Genomic DNA, 13,954 nt, shown 5'->3' with positions numbered 1-13,954 from the left:
AAGGGAGGGGCACATAGGGTAAAGGAGATTCAAGAAGACAAGCTAAGAACTGGACAATATCTGTTAGAACATCCTCTCTATTGTTTTCTTGATGAAAATAAGAAGTCAAAAGCTCACAGCTGATCAGAGCCAGAATTTAAGTTATTCTCCCAACATTTTAGAGAGAAATGTATTACTGCTGTAACCCATAGCTTAAAAGCAGCAGAGACTCATTCCACCACATTATATTCAAGAGTAACACTACTGACACCGAGTAACACTATCATATTCCGGTTCCCTACCCACTGGGATGATTACAACTTTAGTACTCAATATACTGTATGCATATCACATAGACATTTTCTGAAAAATTTCCCAGAAATGTTAAAAAAGGGTTTAATGGTTTTCCAACCCATGGATAATGAAAAATGTCTAAACTGTTCCTCATATCCTTCCCTGAGAAAATTGGACTTACGCTTCTTATAATCTGGCAAGAACAGTAAGTTAAAATAAGAATTGTTAATTTTTTTCAAAGTCAGTGTTTAACACTCCACAATTTCAGCTCCCTCATTTCGAAACCTGGAAAATACCCCTGAAACATCAGGCCCATAGAGATTTAATCCTGCCTCTCTTCCAACCCTTCTTGACTCAGCTGATGAACTGTAGGGTGTTGTCACAAGGATGAAACGTGATGAACAAAAAGACACCAAGAGACACAGGCAAGAGATGCAAATCTTAGGGGATGTAAACTTGCCCACACACAGACTAAAAGCACAGTATCATTCTCAGATTCCTTGGGCCCCAAGCCCATGAAGACACCCGGCTATGGGGATCCTGCCAGCTGGACACAAGCAGCCAGCAGGGTCATTCCATCTCCCCAGCTTTTTATAACCTACAATCCCCTCCCAACTGTCCTTGAGATTCTGGTTACCACCCAACCTTCTCCCCAGGCATAGCTAACCTCAGTAAATTATCGCTTGCTGATTGCAAGGTGGAGCCGGGGTGAATCCCCACTCTCTCTCGGACCTACCCATCCTCCTGAGGACTCTGCTTGTCAGGATGTGTTTTAATTTATTTTCAACATCCACATTAAGTAAGACGAATCTCCCAAGTTCTTCCCTTCAACTGCCCATTTTTAACAACACACGCTTATCACTACCCTGATAAGAGATTAAAGTGTCTTTACCTGCACAAGTTTGAGATTCCAGGGTGGGTGGTTAATCAAACCTTCTATCTGAACCTGGTTGGCTACCGCAGCCTGCAGCTCCACGTGGGTACTACTGTCTAGCTGTAATCCTGGAAACAGGTCATTGATTAAGCTGAGGAACAGGGGTTCATCTTCATCAACCTGAGATGGCAGAGAATGAATACAAGCTTCTTCAGTCCACAAGTAATTATGGGCCAGCAGGGAAGCTCAGGGCACTTATCACTGGATGCCCAGAAAATCATGGACTAGTTCTCCTGACCAGACTTGCATCCTCTAGAACCGACTCCCAACCACCACCACCAAATCCACATTACCTAGACCATGGTAGCCAGAGCCCCTTGGCATTGAACGTATTCTACAATCTACTGCTTCAAGGTTTGATCTCATTACCCTACGAATGCTGTGCTTCCCACAAACAGCTGTAGGTGTTAACTTAAAAACCAACCCCACGAAAATAGAATATTAATATTTCATTGAAATTAGGAAAACATCCATAACCCTACCTGCCTGGATCATCCAACACTGACTGGAAAACTCCATCAGAGCAGTGTCTTGCCTTCCTTGGAAGCTGTAGTTTTGAGTAAACAGACCCTAATCCTCATTTGCTCTGTCTTTAATACCTACATCACCCCATTCCCAACTGCAGACCCCTTTTGATTTCTCCTTATTGTCTGGGACTCCTCTGATGCCTTCTGGAATTCCTGTCTACCAGTTTTAAGAATACTATTACCAAGGGTAGTGCAGTGAGGCGTGCTGGAAGGGGCAGGGAACTTGGCATCAGAAAGTCTCCTGGATTTTTGTTCCAGTTTCTAAACTGACCATGATTGTGGGTGAGTCTTCCAGACTTGGTTTCCTCATAAGTAAAAAGGCAATAAATACACTCGCCATTTGTGTCTCAGCAAGTGGCTGGGAAGTGCAAACAAGACAGTACCCCTGAGAAAGCTTTGTAATAGTAAGGAACTACATGGAGGTCAGCTATTAGCTTCCATAACTAGAACAGGAGCTTCCTGAGAACCATGTCTTCCTCAACCTTGTACTCCCAGGGCACAGACACAATATGTAACCCACATAAGCCCTTGAAAAAACACCACGTGAACCTGTCCTTCAGCTAGTTCAAGGAAGCTGGCTATAATCGTGACAAGCATGAAAGCAGTGAGATAACTATGATATCTTCACAGCGAACTTCCAATGAGCTTTTGGAAAATAGAAATGGTTTTGATGTCTTGGGAGAGACATAGATAGCTAAAATAGGCTTAGACATATTCTGAGAAACCAAAAGTCCCCGTGGTTCTCTGTGAACCCAAAAAACCAGGGATTTTCATGTTTAGAGTTCATGTTACATCATGTAATGGTAGGAGGCTGGACTGAAATTTGAGGGCCAGAGCCCACCGATGAAGCCTATTTTATTGTTCACAGCTGGTAAGAGGATGCATTTCCACCCATATTGGGCATACAAGGTCATGGGCTTTTTGCCTTCTGGAAACATGTGGGTAGCTTCACCTATCCATTGTCCCTGTAACCATTAATGCTCGCAGCTCAACCCAAGCCAACCCCTACATATCAGCTAAGGAGGGAAAAACCCAGATGACACTATGGAAGGAGAAGGGAATTCGGAGAATACCAGCTTGGAAAGGTTCATGTCTCTCAGTCCTCTCATGACAGTGCTTAGCTCACTGTCTTCTGGTCTGGCTCTTTTTTGAGCTCCAAGTGTCCTCAATACAGATAGAATATTTCTCAACCCAAAGTCGTAATGAACCTAAGATGGGGGGGAGAAAAGGTTGTTTCATTGGACTAAAGGTAGACTCACACCATTTACACATAGGTAGATTTTTTTTTAATGTTATGTTGGTCACTGTACAGTACATCATTAGTGTGTGATGTAGTGTTCCATGATTCATTGTTTGCATATAACACCCAGTGCTCCATGCAATATGTGCCCTCCTTAATACCCATCCCCACAACTCCCTCCCTTCTGAAACCCTCAGTTTATTTCCCAGATTCCATATTCTGGTACGTACACAGTGCTGTTCTGAGGGACTGAGCTGCAAAGTTCTATTAGCTCCAGTCTCTCACCTTTCTTGATTGCAAAATGACCATTCCATTGCGAAGTTCATACTTTATTATTTTTTTTAAGATTTTATTTATTTATTTGAGAGAGAGAGAGAGAGCGAGCATGCGCAAGTGGGAGGAAGGGGCAGAGGGAGAAGAAGTAGGCTCCTTGCTGAGCTGGAAGCCTGATGCGGGGCTCAATTCCAGGACCCTGGGATCATAACCTGAGCCGAAGGCAGACAATGGAGCCACCCAGGTGCCCCATGGGAAGTTCACAGTTTAAATATAATTTCAGAATAATACAGTCTGATATGGTCCATACAGCAAACAGATTTAAATGAGTAACCAACAAATGGAATTAACCAACTCTGTAATTCCATTTCTGTAACATTCTTGGAATAATAAAATTATAGACATGGAGGAAAGATAAGGATTGCCAGGGGTTAGGGATCTGGAAGAAAGGTAGGTGTAGCTATGAAGGGGTAGTGTGAGGAAAGCTTGCAGTGACAGAACAGTCCTGTATGTTGATTGTGGTGGAGGTTACATGAATCTGCACATGTGACATAACTACACAGTACTACACACACACACACACACACACACAAAGTGCATGTACAGTCAGCAAGCTCTTCACAAACTGTGTGAATTGTATTGATGTGGGGTCTCTGGTTTTGTTATTTGTTATTGTACATCGTACAATGTACATTGTACATTTTGTTATTTGTCATTGTATATTGTCATTGTAGTTACAAAATGTTAACACTGGGACCGTGGGTGGCTTAGTCAGTTAAGGGGCCGCTTTCAGGTCAGGTCAAGATCCCAAGGTCCTAGGATCGAGTCCCGTGTGGGGCTTCCCACTCAGTGAGGAGTCAGCTTCTCCCTCCGCCCTTCTCCTCCTGCTAATTTTTTTTTCTCTCTCTCTCATTCAAATAAATAAATGAAATTAAAAAAAAAACAGTCAGCACTGCAGGAAGCATGGTACACAGGACCTCCTGTATATTTCTTTGCACCTTCATTGAGACTCCATAATAATTTCAAACTAAAAAAGGTTTAAAAACTACACACATGGATAAATTAATTATAAATATATTTTAAAAGAGTTTTTTTTAAACTTACTGATTAACATTTATCAAAGTAAAAATGCAAAGTAAAAAAATCAAGTTCTGCAGCTGGGGAAAAATAGATTCAAAAAGTTACCTGTTTGGTAAGTTGCTCTTCACAGAGTTTGTAAAGAACATAAAACTTTTGAGCCAAGATAACATTTTCAAGAAAACCACAGCTTGCAAGTTTAACTCGCATAATGATCTGAAAATTAAGATTGTGAGATTTTTTTTCAACAACATTAGTGAAAAACAAGTAAAGAACGTAAATTATACTACGTTTTTAAATCCTAGTGCTTACCTGTCTGTCAGGAACCATCATAGCAACAGTTCTAAACTGAATTTTTAAGTTTTCTGGTAGTTCCTGGCGCCCAGCATATCCAGGGTTCTAAAAATTAAAATTGTTTTAAAATATTGATATAATTTCCACTTCATGAATGCAAATACATTCAAAATCCTAGTTCATATTCTAAGGTTGTATTGAAAAACATTAGATTCATAATACATCCCTCCTTTCTCAAAAATATGTATTGAATCATCCATATTTTTTAAGGTCATATCACTCCCTGCTACATATTTCCATTTTCATTATACTAACAAAGTGATATATACACATACCACTTTACATAGCAAAATTAAGCATCCATGTATCTGTTGGTTAAGAAAATAGAAAAGAAAGATGCATAAATACCAGGATCATTATGGTCTAAAATAGGTCACTGAAAGAAAGAGAAAACTCGGGATTTTATACTGATCATTACATAGGTAATTCTTTGTTTTATCTTTTCCATTATTCTTTGCAGTCAGAATGATAAACTTCTCTGGCTAACCATTTAAAAAAAAAAAAAAACCACAGGGGTGAGGGGAAATAAAGATGGGAATGATGGGAAAAATAGTAGAAAGGACAAAAGTAGAAGTGGAAAGGGAGCTAAGGACTCACAAGTATCAATAGGTTGAGGATAGGCAAGATCCAAAAGCTCCAAGGGAAAGGTTTGGGGTTCAAAGATTAGTAAGGCAAAGAGGAGTCAGTTATTTTTGGAAACCTTCAGTCCCTGAGCATTTCTTCGGCACTGTCCATGTCAGTGCTGAGAATACAGAAGTGGCTGGTTGCCTCCCATTGCTCCTTCTTTTCTCTTTTCTCAGTCACAGGACCCCAGCCAGTTGCAAACTGGGTGTATCACCACCCAGAATAAAAACTACATTTCCCAGCCTGCCTTGCAGTTGGTGTGATTAACTTTGACACCATGAGATGCAAAGAGGCACACAGTGTCTATGATGCTTGTTTGAAGGGAGTTGATTCAGTTAACTGACTGCAGCAAGATAGATGCTTCTATAGCACCTTGGGTCATAAGGTAAACTGAAGAAGGAAATCATGATGGTGTAGAAACATGGGAGGATCTTAAGAGAATAAATCACTATGCGTTAAGACACTATTTTTCATGTCTCGGTTATTTAGAGCCTAATGCAATATCTAATTGATATTTCCAATATTATTCTTAATCCACAGAGACTGTTATTCTTCTTTTAAATTATTCTACACCATAGTATCACACGATAAATTCATTCATCCCATTACCTAAGTTATAACTATTCACTTCTGGATTATTATTATTTACTCTCAACTGTTTTGCTTAGGTTTGATTACAATAAATCTTATCAGAAAACGTCCTGATTTTGCTTTCTATAATTTATCTTTGTCCACTGAGACACTGAAAATTTAGATTACATGTTATCCTACAATGTAGAGATTTAACTATATAAAGAACATATAAAAACGTGACATGTTTCCCATGTTTCACATTCATCAAAGAGATGAATCTTTGAGGTTTTGAGCCGCTGAGATTTGGGGGTTGTTACTGTAGCTAGCCAGTTGGATACAATACAGAAAACGTTTAGCTTTGCACCTTACACATTACATGTACTCACTAAACAATTGCTAGTATTTTCATTAACCTATTACTATTTTATCTTCTCTCTGGGCTATTTTTAGTACTCAAAAAATCATAGGAAGAGAGAGAATCACTCATGACCTCTGAATAGTCCATCATTTACTAACTAATATATGCTTTCTTTCATTTAAGTCTATAGCAATTAAACTAATCCCATTGTATTTAAAGATCATGTTCTCACCATAGTTAGGAAGATTCCAAATTCTGGATTCAGATCAACACAATCACCATCAGAAAAAATGAACTGTTTTTTTCTCTCTTTTCTTGCTGTCAAAACAATATAAATCTGTTGGGCTGCCACTGATAACACAGGTAATTCAATTCTGTTAAACTCATCAAAACAGCCCCAAGAACCGGATTGCGCAAGACCTGGCAGGAAAAACAGTTGATTTGCAAAGTTTTACTTTGTAATATACCTGCTACCAAGAAGAAGAAGCACTTCTCTAAAATGCTCTCAAACAACTATATATTGAAATACAACTTATATAAAGTGTCAAATCTGGCTGTTTGTAAAGACATATCTAATTCCAGCGACAGAGAGAGGTTTAAGTAATTGTACGTCATCCTGGAAACAAGGAAATTTGTGCACTGCCAAAAGCAAAGGATAGACACGTCATTATGCCCAGGGATGTCTGGTGATGATAAATGTTGATTCAGCTTGGGAGCCCCACTTCCAGTCTGGATGGGGGCTGAAAGAGCCCTTCTGTTTGGGGAAACTGACAAAATGAAACTGACAAAAATGTCTGGGTCAGATCACTCTGTTTCTTTCCTGTTGCAATGAGAGACAGGTGGGGATGCTGGGTGAGACAGAAAATGGTCAAAGGGATATTTATTCCTTAAAAACTCAATACAAAAAAGAAGTATTATGAAGAACATTGCTCCTGTTTTATCTCTAAGGATGAAAACCCTCATTATGTTCAGCTGCATAAAATGGTCTTCTTCCTTTTATGATTGTCCCGCTTTCCCCCAAGTTTTTCTTTTCTTTCTTTTGGTAATTTCCATTATATGGATGTTGGAACTTTTGTATTTATCCCTGTGACCCTCGGGCCTTTCTGGCAAACTTTCCATTTCTCTCTGCAATGTATTTATTCTCTTGGATAGATCATTTAACTCAAAAGAGATTTTTAAATCATTAATTAATTTATTATTCCAGTTGGTATTTTTTCCCTAGCAGCCTGTTTTTCTTTGATCAGTTGTATGTTATGAGTTCTTGAATCCCTCTGAAGCTACTGATTTTACTTACTGTTTTCTCCTGTTTCCTCTATTAATCCATTTAGTTGTCAGTAGGTCTCTTAGCTGTTGGAAGTGCCTCCAGAATTTCTTCAAATATTTTTTGCAACTTTGTTATCTCTGCATATGTGTGTATTGCCTCATCCCAAATGCCAGTTTTTGTTTGCAAGATGCATGTCTACCCCTGGTGATTTGGCGGAAAGAATGGGAGAGGCAGGAGAGCTTCCCTCTGAGTCTGGAGCTTTGTAATCTGACCTCATGCTCTACTTGCCTCTGGAACACAAGCCCCCACCCAAGGTTTATCTTTTTCTTTTTTTTTTTAATTTTTTAAAAAAATTTTATGTTATGTTGGTCACCATACAGTACATCATTAGTTTTTGATGCAGTGTTCCATGATTCATTGTTTGTACATAACACCCAGTGCTCCATGCAATCCGTGCCCTCCTTAATACCCATCACTGGGCTCACCCATTCCCCCCTACCCCCTCTCCTCTAAAACCTTCAATTTGTTTCCCAGAGTCCATAGTCTCTCATGGTTCATCTCCCCCTCTGGTTTCCCCCCTTCATTTTCCCCTTCCTTCTCCTAATGCCCTCCATGCTATTCCTTATGTTCCACAAGTAAGTGAAACCATATGACAATTGACTTCCTCTGCTGGACTTATTTCACTCAGCAAAATCTCCTCCAGTCCCATCCATGTTGATGCCAAAGTTGGGTATTCATCCTTTCTGATGACTGAGTACTATTCTATCATCTGTATGGACTCCATCTTTATCTTTGACAGGACTCGCACTTCTGAGAGCTGACTTACAACTTTTATACAGAGGAAAACTACTGGACATAGCCACGTCCTTTTCTTTTGCTCTGTCATCTGTTATCATTTTAGCACTCTTGAGATTTACTATGTGTTCTAGTCTGCTGCTCACACCCATCCCCAGCCTTTAAGCTAGGAGTCATTTACAGAAGAACCATTCTCTCTGGTTAAGGAAGTGATTCGCAGGGTTCATAAATGGCTTAACAGGCAATTATAAAAAATAACTTCATGAATACCCATGCACCTACCTATCAAACCTTAATAATTTGCTTCACATTTCATTCTAAAGAATAAAATATTAGAACTGCAGTTCAAATCCATATGTTTCTCTTGGATCCACACTCCCTCCTTCTCCAGAGGTAACATGTATCCCAGATTCAATGGTTGTATCCCAAATTCATGCTTTAAAAGACTGCTCCTATGCATGTATTCATGAACACTGTATATTTTGCTTATTCAAGATTTGTATATGTGTATCTATTTACATGTGGCTATCTATAAAATACTGCATATCCCCTCTGAAATTTATTTGCTCCATATTATTTTTCTGAGATTTATCTAAGCTGATACACACAGATATAATTCACTATCTTAAATGTTATACCGTACAGTATTCCATTGCATAAATATGCCAGTTTAAAATTTCAGTCTCCTTTCAAGAGGTATTTGGGTTGCTGCTAATAATTTGCTGTAACAATGTATCAATCTGACTCCTGTCTTCTTACAACGTGTGTGAGGAATGGAAATGCTGGGTCAAAGAGAGCATGTGCATCTTCACATTTACCACCTGCTGCCAGCCTGTTCTCAGAAGCAGCTCTACCAGTCTACACACAGGTAAGATGTATCAATTGTTGTAATTTCTATATATCCTTACCAACAGTGGTTTGGCCAGACTTTTCCATTTCTGCCAATCTGGAAGGAGTGAGATTGGTATCTCATTTTTGCTTTATTTTGGTTTTTTTATCAGAAGAAAATCTTTTTTAATGCTGGGTATTAATTTTTTGTCAGCTATACATGTTAAAATATCTTCTCCCAGTCTATAGCTTGTGTTTTGTTCTCTTTCTTAAGTGGAAAAATATCACACAAAGACTGTGCATTAGGGGTACCTGGGTGGCTCAGTGGATTAATGCCTCTGCCTTCGGCTAGGTTCATGATCCCAGCGTCCTGGGATTGAGCCCCGCATCGGGCTTTCTGCTCAGCAGAGAGCCTGCTTCCCCCCCTCCTCTCTCTGCCTGCTTGTGATCTCTGTCAAATAAATAAATAAAAATCTTTAAAAAAAAGACTGTGCATCATATACATGCAAATATATGTATGTATGACTATGTATTTGTATATATATATTTCAGATGTTATGTACATATATTAAAGTGAGAGATGGATGTGAAATCTCCTGGCATCTATTATAGGAATAGTCTCAAATTGTATTTAAGGGAAGGGCTGCACTATGGAAAAGAGTGGAGGTTCCTCAGAAAGTTGAAAATAGAGCTACTCTATGACCCAGCAATTGCAATACTGGGTATTTAGCCTAACGATATAAATGTAGTGATCCAAAGGGGCATGTGCACCCCAATGTTCATAGCAGCAATGTCTACAATAGCCAAACTATAGAAAGAGCCTAGATGTCCATCAACAGATGAATGGATTAAAAAGATGTGGTATATATACAATGGAATATTATGTACCCAACAAAAAACCTGAAATCTTGACATTTTCAATGACACGGATGGAACTAGAGGGTATTATGCTAAGCAAAATAAGTCAATCAGAGAAAGACAATGATCATACGATCTCACTGATATGAGGAATTTGAAAAACAAGACAGAGGATCATAGGGGAAGGGAGGGAAAAGTGAAACAAGACGAAACCAGAGAGGGAGACAAACCATAACAGACTCTTAAGCTCAGGAAACAAACTGAGGGTTGTTGGAGGGGAGAGGGATAGAAGGGATGGGGTGGTTGGTGATGGAAATTGGGGAGGTTATGTGCTTTGGTGAGCACCATGTATTGTGTAGGACTGATGAATCACAGAGCTGTGCCCCTGATATAAATAATACATTATATGGTCCTCTCAATTGATGCAGAAAAAGCATTTGACAAAATCCAGCATCCGTTCCTAATTAAAATGCTTCAAAGTATAGGGATAGAGGGAACATTCCTCAACTTCATAAAATCTACTTATGAAAGACCCACAGCAAATATCATCCTCAATGGGAAAAAGCTTGCAGCCTTCCATTGAGATCAGGAACACGACAAGGATGCCCACTCTCACCACTATTGTTCAACATAGTATTAGAAGTCCTAGCAACGGCAATCAGACAACAAAGAGAAATAAAAGGTATCCAAATTGGCAAGGAAGAAGTCAAACTCTCTCTCTTCGCAGATGACATGATTCTTTATATGGAAAACCCCAAAGACTCCACCCCCAAACTACTAGAACTCATATAGCAATTCAGTAACGTGGCAGGATACAAAGTCAATGTACAGAAATCAGTGGCTTTCTTATACACTAACAATGAAAATACAGAAAGGGAAATTAGAGAATCGATTCCATTTACTATAGCACCAAGAACCATAAGATACCTGGGAATAAACCTAACCAAAGAGGTAAAGGACCTGTACTTGAGGAACTACAGAACACTCATGAAAGAAACTGAAGAAGACACAAAAAGATGGAAGACTGTTCCATGCTCTTGGATTGGAAGAATAAACATTGTTAAAATGTCTATACTGCCTAGAGCAATCTATACTTTTAATGCCATTCCGATCAAAATTCCACCGGTATTTTTCAAAGAGCTAGAGCAAATAATCCTAAAGTTTGTATGGAATCAGAAGAGACCCCGAATTGCTAATTTAAAAAAAAAAAAAGAAAGAAAGAAAGGGTTGCATGGGTGACTCATGATTTTTATGCAAGGAAGCTCCAGTGCATTTCTCCCCTACTATATCTCCTTTCTTCCCTCCCAGAGGGAGGCACTGCTAGTCTGAACGTGTGACCATCATACTCTTGCTTTTCTTTGCCTTTTTACTATTTCTGTATACATATCTGAATGATACAATTTTTCAGCTTTATCCAATTTTTGAATTTTAAATAAATTTAATCATACTACATGTATTTTTGTGAGACTAGCTTCCTTCACTCTGAATTATATCTGTAAGGCTGCTCTATGTCAACACACCATCTTGTAGTTACTCCTTTTTACTGCTCCATAGCACTGTTACACACAAATCCACATATATATGTTATATTTTTCCTTCCTGGATACATAATATATAAATTATATTCTCCCAATTGATATGTGTATGCATCCACTCCACTGAAGAGGACACTAGAGGTGTTTCCCATTGTTTGTTGTCTATTTTTTTAAGGTTTTATTTATTTATTTGATGGAGAGAAATCACAAGTAGGCAGAGAGAGAGAGGAGGAAGCAGGCCCCCCACCAAGCAGAGAGCCCGATGCGGAACTCGATCCCGGGACCCTGAGATCATGACCTGAGCCAAAGGCAGAGGCTTAACCCACTGAGCCACCCAGGTGCCCTGGTTGTTTGTTGTCTTAAACAATGCTGCAGAGAACATCTACACACAGACCCCAGTGCACGAGTGTTATTTATCTGACTATAGACCAGGAGGTGGGACAGATGAGAATACACATGGTGCTGTTTTTTCCCACACAACTTTTACACTCCTACCGGGAGCTGATGATTGTTTCTGTTATGCTATCCCTTACCAATGGTCAAAATGTCATGCTTAAATTTTTTCAATCTGGTCTGTACAAAATGGAATCACTTTAAGATTTGTAATTCTTCCATTGCTGGTGACATGGTTTCTCTTCATTTGTGAAAAGTCTATTCAAGACTTTTTTTCTGTTTTCTTTCACTCATTCATGGGCATTAGTCATATATTTGGGATCTTAATCCTTTGTAGGTAACATAGGTTGCTAATGCCTTTCCAAATTTCTGGCATGGCTTTTCTCCCTCTGGTATCCACCAATAAAGAGAAGTTTCTGATTGAGGATAAGCAATTTGTCAGTCTTTCCTTTATGGCTTATGATTTTTGTATTAAGGATATTTTCATTTATTACCTTCTAAAAACTGTATGGTTTTTGCCCACCACATTCAGGTATTTCACCCCAGAACTGATTTTATATATGGTGTAGGCATCCAATTTTTATGTGTGTAGGGATCTGATTTCCATTGTTAAATATTAATCATCTCTTGTCGCAGAATGATTTATAGTAAAGTCTATCTCTTCATCACTGATTTACAACACCACCTTTGCCATATGTCAAATGTCCTTGGCCCATTTTTTGCATTCTCTATTATATTCCACTGGTCCATTTATCAATCCCCACACCAATACCACCATCTCTAAATTCTGTCCTAAATGATATCTTTCATTTCAATGGGATTTAATGCAGGAAGGGAAGCCACATGTGTCATGGGTTTGCTGTCTTGATCTTATCCCCTCCACCACCGTTTCAGGCAATAATAAATTGATTCTATTTTCGCAATCCAATACACATTCAACTCATGGACTAGAATGCCAGCAATAGCATTGAACCATATGAAATTGATGACATCCAGCCATTTTTGATGCAGAAAAACAGCAATATCATATGCACCAACCTATACTCATTTTGGTGAGGTGGAATAATATCCTTTTAGGCTCATATCAGAAAATAATGCTAAAGAGCAATAAAAAAATACATTCAACAACAGTGATTTAACAGTGTTTGACACTTGCCTTTAAAAATCCGTCCCAGCCCTCGGAAATCCATTTGATCTGAGCAGTTAAACACGACCACATATTTCCCCAAACATCTTCCCATGTCTTTCGTAGTTTCTGTTTTGCCAGTGCCTGCAGGTCCTGCTGGAGCACCTCCCATGTTCATTCCCAAAGCCTGCGCTAAGGTGATATAGCATCTGCAAACAGGAATCAGAGAAATCACCGGGAGTGGCGGGGGGGGAGCTTATTACTGCCCTAGCGCACCAGCCAAAGTCAGATGTGACTGGAATGGGCCTGTTCATTTGAAAATTCGAGCTGCTCACATAAAAGAGGCTGGAGCACTTGATATTCCCTAGAAGCAGTACAGTGATTGCAAACATTTCTTGGGACAAGCTTTCTAAACTCCTCAACCCTGACTTAAAACCTTCAGGGCTTCCCTCCTGTGTGGTCAGGATAAATCACAAGTCAGAGAACCAAATAAGCCATCGTATGCTGGCAGATGGTGAACAACTGGCTCTCCAGGTAATCAATCAATCAATCAATCAATCAATCTTATTTTCATGTTTGCCAATTGCAGAGGTATAAATATTTCCACCAGGTCCACAAAAGGCTACCGATGTGATTTCACAAAACTGGGAAGAGATGCATACTGCTGACTCTCAAAGGCTGGTACAAGGGCACTTGGGTAGCTCAGTTGGGTAAGCGACTGCCTTTGGCTCTGGCCATGATCCTGGAGTCCCAGGATCGAGCCCTACCTTGGGCTACTTGCTCAGTGGGGAGTCTGATTCTCCCTCTGACCCTCCCCCATCTTGTGTTCTCTCTCTCCCAAGTAAATAAATAAAATCTTTAAATTAAAAAAAAAAAAAAAAAGCTGGTATGGTCAACTCCAGGACGCCACTGCAAATAAATC

At 39.4% G+C, this 13,954-nt stretch overlaps 1 protein-coding gene across 1 annotated transcript in view; it reads right to left on the bottom strand.

Annotated features, from left to right (window-relative positions):
* DNAH8 (dynein axonemal heavy chain 8) overlaps positions 1 to 13,954 on the bottom strand; it is a 348,142-nt gene that overhangs the window by 172,967 nt on the left and 161,221 nt on the right. The window contains exons 40-45 of the mRNA XM_046005485.1: positions 13,063 to 13,241; positions 6,466 to 6,653; positions 4,637 to 4,723; positions 4,433 to 4,540; positions 2,808 to 2,942; positions 1,166 to 1,327 (exon numbers count right to left, since the gene is read on the bottom strand). Of these exons, the coding sequence (XP_045861441.1) occupies positions 1,166 to 1,327; positions 2,808 to 2,942; positions 4,433 to 4,540; positions 4,637 to 4,723; positions 6,466 to 6,653; positions 13,063 to 13,241 (859 nt within the window). The remainder of the gene's footprint in view (positions 1 to 1,165; positions 1,328 to 2,807; positions 2,943 to 4,432; positions 4,541 to 4,636; positions 4,724 to 6,465; positions 6,654 to 13,062; positions 13,242 to 13,954) is intronic.

The sequence above is a fragment of the Meles meles genome, chromosome 5 (genome assembly GCF_922984935.1).
Source record: "Meles meles chromosome 5, mMelMel3.1 paternal haplotype, whole genome shotgun sequence".
Classification (NCBI taxonomy): domain Eukaryota; kingdom Metazoa; phylum Chordata; class Mammalia; order Carnivora; family Mustelidae; genus Meles; species Meles meles.
This window is presented reverse-complemented; position numbering and strand designations above follow the sequence as displayed.